We start from the raw sequence: 7,688 nt of genomic DNA, 5'->3' as shown, positions 1-7,688 counted from the left end.
AGCCGGCCGTCTCTGTCTCTTGAGACGGAAATGTGCCCCGAACGTCATCTCAAGCGCTCACGGTACCAGTTGTAAGGCCCCCCGCACTGACGGGGCTGCCACCCTCTGCCCCGGGGGTCCCCACGCCGACACTCTTCATTTGCTGGGTCTTTCTTCTTTCTCTTCTTTTTTTGTTTTTGATTTTCTATCCTTCAAATACAAGACAAAAATACACCTCATTTATCATCATAGATATATATATTTCACTCTCACCACATAAATACAAAACATCCAAAAATCCAAAACATTCAGAACAAAGTTAGTAGCCAGGATTCAGTGACACCTACCCGCGTTTGAATCATTCATTATTTTCTTTACTATTTGCCTAAAAAGAAAAAAAAAAGGAAAAAAAGCTTCCGACGTAAATAATTTACAATAAAATTAGTATTTTTAAAATGCTCTGCGCTCGCTTCGGATGAAGGAATACATTCTAGACACTGCGGCACCTCGCCGTCTGGGTCTGAGGTTTTGGTGAGAAGGCGAGTGGCGATGGCTGTGGGGAAGGTGGTGGTTGCGGTGGTGAGGGGTGAAGCTGGGACGGAGTCGCGTTCCGGGTTTCTGACTTGGGACCACAGAAAATCTAGGGGTTTTTTTGGTGGGGTTTTTATAGGGGGAGAGGTGGGGAGGGACGCTTTTCCTACCCACGCAAAGAGCTGATCTGACGCGGAGACTACCGACCGAGGAGGCCGACCACCCTGCCGTCCCCGGCTGCGTCCCTGCCTCCCAGTCTGCAAAGAGCTGCTCTGAAATCCGGGCGTTTCCTGCGTGCTGGAAGGGTTTTGTGAATCCAGGAGTCGGGGAGAGGAGACAACGGGCACTGATTCGTTTCCAAACCCTGCAATTCTGCCAGGAGCCACGCTTCGCGGTGACGGTGGGGAGACCCGCCGGAAGCCGCACTGCTTGCTCTCCCGGAGGAGCTTGAAGCTGTCGGCTACCGCCCCGAATAGCCTCGGAGAAAAGATTCTGAATTTTCTTTCATTAGCGACGTTGGCTTTTCTTTTGCTTTTCACTTTTAATTTCCTGTTTAAAGTCATAACACCCAGAACTTTAATTTTGCATTGCCCTGTGGCATATTCTCTATCCTGAGTTTTCTTACATCTTCCAAACTCCATTGTTACAAGCAGTTAAAAACTAGTTCCACTTCATTTGGTTTTACGTAGTTATTACTTGTTTTATTGCTGATTAGATCAAATTTATGGCCACCGTTGCCTACCATGGTGTTTGCTTCATTGTCTCCTGGGGTCGGGAGTGGTTGTGACTGGAGTGTCCCTAAAGGGGAGCAAACAGCAAGCTCTGTCCAGCCAGAAAGATGCGTGCGCACCGGCTCTCCCGCGAGGTCCGCAAAGGGAGGCCCAGGGCCTTCCAAAAGCCCTGGTTTCTCTGGCGAGAGGAAGCAAAGTCCTCCTTTCTTGATCTGATGAAATCTGCCAGCCTCTTCAGCCGCTGGGGTCTGCGTACAGCTTTCTTCTTTCAAATATTCATGAGAATAATCAACGACAGCAGCGGCCGGATCTAGAGCAGGCGTCCTGTGCTGCGGTCGTAGAACCAGTCTCTTCCCTCCAGGGCCGGACATTGGTTGGGGCACGATGTTGGCTAACTCGGGTGTTCTCCCCAATTCTTTGGATTCTCCTGAATTAAGGGGGGGGGGGGGGGGAGTTAAGAACACGGAGGAAACAGAAAAAAAAAAAAAAGCCCAAATGAGATAATATTGGTGGCAGAGCGTGGTGGGGAAGGAGAGCTGTCAGAGGCCTCGTGGGAGCCGGGAGCTCATCAACGGAGCCCCGGGCGCCTAAAGCACTGAGTCCATAAATATCACCACAATAGATACTATAAATATAAATACAGGGGAACACTTCAAATCAGTCCAGCGCCTTTTTCTCGGCTCCTTCTTTATTGTTGGTCCGGGAGTAAGGCTCGAAGGCCGAGGAGCTCAGGTATCGGGCTGAGAGTTCTTGCAAATTCCCAGCCAGCGAACCGGCCATTGTCAACGGGGCGGTGGACAGGCGGCTGGCGACGGAGCCGAGCAGCGAGGGCACGGGCAGGCTGAAGAGACCGTGGCCGGCAGCCGGTGCGCCCGTGTGCAGTCCCCCTGGCCCGGCGGGCCCGGGGCCCGGAGCACCGCCCACGGCGGGCGGGTGCGGGGACGCGGCGCCGGCGGAACCCGGGGCGGCAGCGGCGGCGGCCGAGCCCGCGGCGGCGCCCGCGCCCAGGGCCGGCAGGCTGGGCCCGCGTAGCGCCGAGCCGAGCGCGCCCGTGGCGCACGGCGGCAGCAGCGCAGGCAGGCCGGGCGGCGACAACAGGCGGCCCTGCTCCAGCAGCCGAAGCACGCTGCACGTGGCCGCTGTCTCCGACACCACCGAGCGCAGCTCCGAGTCCTTGCCCTGGTCCTTCTTCTGCTTCGTGCGCCGATTCTGGAACCAGACCTTCACCTGCGCGCCAGGACACGGGGAAAGTGGAGAGAGGGGCAGAGGGAGATGGGCGTCAAGAGGAGCGGGCTCCCGGGGTGCAAGGGCTCCAGGGCCCCTGCCCCAACCCCAGCCCACCCTGCAGCGGAAGAGGTCCGGCCCGAGCTGCCGAGGGAGCCGGGGCCGCCCTGAGGGGGACATAGCTCCGCTAGGCTGCGCTTCCCGCTTACGGAAGCAGGCCCAGGCCGGCCAGGGATACGGATAAAGTAAAAATGTCCACGAGCCTAACTGGAAGGAAGACCAGAAGGGATTTCACTGGGCTGCCGCACTACTCTCAGCTGGACTTTGGATCTGCGTTTGAGAGCTTACATTTCCGGGAGAGGATGTGTACGGGCTTGGGAAGTGGGGGTGGGTGGGGAGGAGCGTTGCTCTGCCTTTCTGGACCCAGGGCCCTGGCCCAAGCGGCTCGAATTTAGCCCCAGCAACACTACTACTGTTGAAGGCTACATGAAGCTGTTTCTTGCTTGTTAGGGTCAGACTTGACCACCAACTAGCAGCAAGCAGGGAAGGTGGCTGCAGGAGAGAGAATTTGTGCAGGATGGACTTTATAGGCCAAGCTTTCTCCACCTCCTCTCACCTGCTAGCTGTATTGGAGGGTCTGAGCCATACTTTTGTCACTCCCGCTGCTCTCTGTCATGAACTTTGGAATCACGGGAGGAAATCAGGAGGCTGGGGTGGACTAAATTCTCCCCACCACCCTCCCCTTTCACTTTCTCTTCTCCCTCTGCTCCTCTTCAGGCCTAGCTGGTGGCCCAGAATGGAGTTTGGCAGCTATAGGAAAACATTATTGTCTCGATTTTGTAAACTGAGGGGTGGTAGCAGAGAGAAGAGGGAAAAGCCACCATGCCAACTCAAACTCAAAAGAACATCCAATATGTTGTCCTCGGTTCTCAGCTTTCTGCCCAGATCCCAGACCTAAAATACTCCCTACCTGCGCTTCAGGGTGGGCATAGGGAAGACCGGGACTTCAGGGGACTGGTCCTCAGGATGAAGTCTGCCTTACCTAGGCCAAGCTGGTGCCAGGCCCTGGCCGGGCCCCAAAGGGCCTCCACAAGGCAAAGCTCTCAGGCCCTCAAGTGTCCCTGGGCCTAGAGTCTGTATGGCCAGCTCCAGCAGCATCATGCGGATTTCATGTAACGGAAAAGACCTAAAGCACAGTTGGCAGTGCTAGCTCCCAGGGCCCCAGATTCCCTTCCCTTCCCATACCTCACATATCATTGGCCCAGAATATAGGGCCTCCTAGGTGCCCAGAGTGGGTGTTTGGGGCTGGGAATGGGGCTAAGTCCAGCTCAGGGCCAGGGGAAAGCCTTAAGGGTCAGAGCAGCCTGGTCCGCACAGGCAGATCTCAGAAATGTGCACCTTTCTAATCTCTAGTTGTCACCAACAGCACTGGAGCAGAGGGCTTTAGCCCTAGCCTCATTCTTGCAGAATCGGCCTGGGTGCTGTGTAAGGCTAGGGTCCCCAAAGGGGCAGAAATCTGGCCAAAATGTGGTGGCTGAAACAGGGGTTCAGTTTCTCATAGAGCAGAGGCAAGCAGGGAATTCTCAAGACTGGGGTCCAAAAAGAATTCCAAAGGAACAGGATTTGGGGCCTCCTGGGCTAGGTGAAGGTGTGCAGAGCAGGAACGCTGGAAGATTTGGGGGTTTGGGGGAAAGAGATGTCTTATGGAAGGAGAGAAAGCCTTAGGCCTTTTTTCCCCATCCTCCCTATCTCGTCCACCACCCCTGGAGGATCTGCCCAGAGCCAACCTAGGTGGTGAGGAAGAGCTGGCTGGGATGGTGGGGAAAGAGGCTGGCACAGAGCTGTGCGCGGCCTGGCCGCCAGGTACCTGGGTCTCGGAGAGGTTGAGCTGTCGGGCGAGCTCGGTCCTCTCGCGGCCCACCACGTACTGGCAGCGCTGGAACTCCATCTCCAGCCGGTACAGCTGCTCCGCCGTGAAGGACGTGCGCGTCCTCTTGGGCCGGTCCAGGTCCAGGCCTTTGGGCAGGATGATCTCTCGGATGGACCCCTTGGCATCTGGGGAAGGGGAGATGTCAGCCGCCAGAACCCTCCCGTCTCCCTCCACCTCCCTGGCCAGAGCTGGCTTTGGGGACACAGTCGCCAGCAGCCTGAAGTCCGGAGGTTGCGGGGAGGCGGGGGGGGGGCGAGAGGGGGCTGCCACAGCTAGGGAGCAAAGACACTGTGTGGGGGGCGGCGAGGAGGCTAACTCCACACCGCTCATGGGAGGAGAAATCGGACTTGGCCTTTGTAGAGCCCTCCCGAAAAGGGAGAGAAAAAAAATCAATTCCAAATCGGCTGATGTTCCTTCCGGCTTAGGGGCCTCGGCTGCGTGGTCTGGATCCCCGGTATCATGAGGGTTCCCGCACTGACCAGCCCGGGTCCTGACGGCCCCAGTTGTGGAAGGTGTTGACCACACCGCGCTCCGGCGCTCCCCACCCCCACCCCGGGGTTTCCTTCCCTCCCGAGGCCGGGCGGCGGAAGGAGGAGGGACGGAGTCCGGTCCGGCTGGGCCTGGCGATGTAGCTGGCGGGGGCGGCGCCGGGCCGGGGCCGGGCCTCACCAGGGCCGCCGCCCGAGCCAAACGCACATCGCGCAGCAGAACGGGGCCGAGCCGAGCACCAAGGTGGCATCCGCGGCCCGGCAACCCAGCCCGCCTGCTTCTCCCGGCAGCAGCGGCCAGCCCCGAGCTCTGCACTGGGGTCCTCGGCCCAGCGCGCCAACTGGCCGGGCCGTGGCCAGCGGTCGGCGGCTGTTCTTCGGTGCCCGCGCTCCCCTTGGGTGCGTTCAGCCCGCAGACGGGTTCCCGACAGGTCCTCCGGCCGCAGGGCGCGCACAGGTCCTCCAGAGGTTCCTGCTCCTTTCCTGGGTCGGAGGCCGCAGCCTGCAGCCTTGGCCCGCCCGCGCAGCCCCTCGGCTCCCCAAGCAACCCAGCCGGCGGGGCCCCTCGGGGTTTGGAAGGTCGAGGCCCCTGGAGAGCGCGCGCCCCGGTGCGAGTTCCCAGAGGCCGGCCGGACCCGGGGCGGGGAGGGCCAGCAACTTTCTCTGAAGTCCCAGCCGGCAAACCCTCCCCACCGGCCTGGGTGGCGCACAGCTCGGGCTCCGGAGTCGCCCCCAAAGAACGCGCCCCGAAGCCCTGCCCATCCCTACCTCGAACCAGGATCCGGCGGCAGTAATCCGGGTCGGCAGCGGAATTGGATTTACTTTTGTTACAATCTTCCGCGGCGCCGGACGCCGAGAAGGCGCCTTGCGGCTCCTTGAGGAAGGCGGCAGGGAGGTTCCCTTCCGAGCCCTTGCTCTCCCGGCTCTCCTTGTGCGCGTTCTTCGAGACCCGGGCAGCCTCTGCGTCCGAGTGGCACCGAACGTCCATTTTGTCTGGTTTCCCGAACATAGGAGAGGCAAGAGCAACCAAAAAAGGAAAAAGGAAAAAGAAGAAAAAAAAAGAGGCAGAGGGGGAACAAAACCCCTACAATGCAGTCCCTAAGCCCGGCCCGAGAGGCAAGCGGCAAGAATGAATGTCCCCGCGGGGCGGCTGCGGCGGTCGCGGGCGGGTCAGCGGCGACCGGCGAGTGGCGCGTTCGCCGAGAGGCGGCGGATCTGGTCCAGGATCCCGGTGGAGCAGCGGCGAGGCCGCCTCCTCAGCACCCGCGTCCTCTGAGCACGTCCAGTGTCCCCAGCCTGGCGATCAGGTAGCTAGCAGCGCAACTCCGAAATGCTGCGGCTCCCGCCTGTTACTGAGACAGCGAGTTGTAGTTGTCCGACACCCGAGGGGACGCTCACTCGCTGTTGCAATTGATTACGGGTAATTTCGCAGCCCCCACGTTTCGGTTACCTCATGAATACACTAAATTGTTTGGATAATATATCAGATCGTAATGGATGGTTTCTGTCCTTGTCCCCAATCAAGTAGGGGTTTAGCCAGTGAATAAACGGAAATGATTGGTCTTGCTTTCAGGAAACACACAATCAAAGACCCACACTTCCAGAAAAACTTTTGACAAGATTCATCCTGAATTGTTAGTACCATTAGCAGGCATTATTAACTTTCCCTTTGCCTTTGACCCTCCTGCTCACATACTGGCTAGAGGGGTTTTCTCCACACTCGACAGATAGAGCTGAATGAGAGTGGAGGGAGGAGGGAAAAAAAAACACACCACAAAAACCCTTACACACCCTGCAGCAGAAGAAAGCAGTTGCCTCTAGGGGGAAAAAAAAGAAGGGGGGAGGAGAAAAAGTTTTTCCCAAAAGTATCTTCCCTGCGCTCTAAAAAGCCAAGCTTTCGCCCCAGACAACTCCTTCTTAACACACCTCGACGCTGACAGCCATCTTAAACTGCCACCTCTCTTCATTTAGTTCCAGTTGGATTTTTTCATGCCTGCACCTACAGCAGCCCTGAGGCAGCCCATTCAAAGGGTAGCTTTGTACTCAGAGAGTCCAGCAGGAGAGAGAGGGGGAGAGGGAGAGAGCCGAGAATCTCAACTGTGAGATCTGGTTCAAAAAAAAAAAAAAAAAAGTTTTCCCCTAGCTATTTCATTGTCTCTGCTACAATATCTTTGAGAAAAGCAACAGCCAGTAATCCAATAAGAGCATTGATTAGGCTACAATGATTCAATTCAAGCGCATGGCCTTGTGCAAGGAGCATGCTCCAGCCCTTCTCGTCACCTTGCCGGGGCAGAAGCCCTCTCCACGCCGCTCTCCCCATTCATTCCTTTATGGGAAATGCGGAGCAAAAGGAGTGAAAGATGGCAATTATCTAATTGGACTATTAACAAACAGTCCTCTGAGTGCGGCGGTCTGGCGTGGCTCCTGGGCGGGGGAAGGGCCGTGTTCCCTGCCCTCATTCACAAAGAGTGCAGGGGCCGGGGAGGAAAGGGGGATTTTTAAAGGGAGTAGGGGGTGGGGGGTGGGGAGAGGAGAGGTGGGAGGTTTGGCTGAGAATTTTTCCACACAATTCCAAGAATGGGGGCGGAGGCGGGCGGGGAAGGGGAGGGGGCAGGAGGCGGGGGGCGCGGCGAGCCGGTGGGAGAGAGGGAGGGGGTGCGAGTGTGTGTGGTGGGCTCCGGGGGCTCTGGCTCACAGCGAGGCGCGCTCCGCCGCGGCCGCCCAGCCGGACCCCATCGCATGTCCTGGGCGGGGCAAGGGGGCCGCCCGAGCCGGGTGCCCCGCACTGTCTTCCTCCCCCTACCT

The 7,688-nt window shown here is 58.2% G+C and overlaps 1 protein-coding gene across 1 annotated transcript; it reads right to left on the bottom strand.

Annotated features, from left to right (window-relative positions):
- Positions 1-220: 220 nt before the first annotated feature.
- On the bottom strand, positions 221-7,327 carry VAX1 (ventral anterior homeobox 1). The gene is made up of 3 exons (XM_070592388.1): positions 5,652-7,327; positions 4,333-4,520; positions 221-2,468 (listed from the first exon to the last, which is right to left on the bottom strand). The coding sequence occupies exons 1-3, from the start codon at positions 5,890-5,892 to the stop codon at positions 1,899-1,901; spliced, it is 999 nt and encodes a 332-aa protein (XP_070448489.1). The 5' UTR covers positions 5,893-7,327; the 3' UTR covers positions 221-1,898.
- Positions 7,328-7,688: the final 361 nt, after the last annotated feature.

Source organism: Equus przewalskii, chromosome 1 (assembly GCF_037783145.1).
Source record: "Equus przewalskii isolate Varuska chromosome 1, EquPr2, whole genome shotgun sequence".
NCBI lineage: Eukaryota > Metazoa > Chordata > Mammalia > Perissodactyla > Equidae > Equus > Equus przewalskii.
The sequence above is the reverse complement of the archived record's forward strand: the minus strand, read 5'-3'. Positions and strand labels throughout refer to the sequence as shown.

Excerpts from the sequence above, each read along its gene's own strand:
- VAX1 (XM_070592388.1), bottom strand. The coding sequence starts at position 5,892 with ATGTTCGGGAAACCAGACAAAATGGACGTTCGGTGCCACTCGGACGCA. Across the intron at positions 4,521-5,651 it reads CCGCCGGATCCTGGTTCGAG|ATGCCAAGGGGTCCATCCGA; the intron begins GTAGGGATGGGC and ends CCCCTTCCCCAG. Across the intron at positions 2,469-4,332 it reads TCAACCTCTCCGAGACCCAG|GTGAAGGTCTGGTTCCAGAA; the intron begins GTACCTGGCGGC and ends CCTGGCGCGCAG.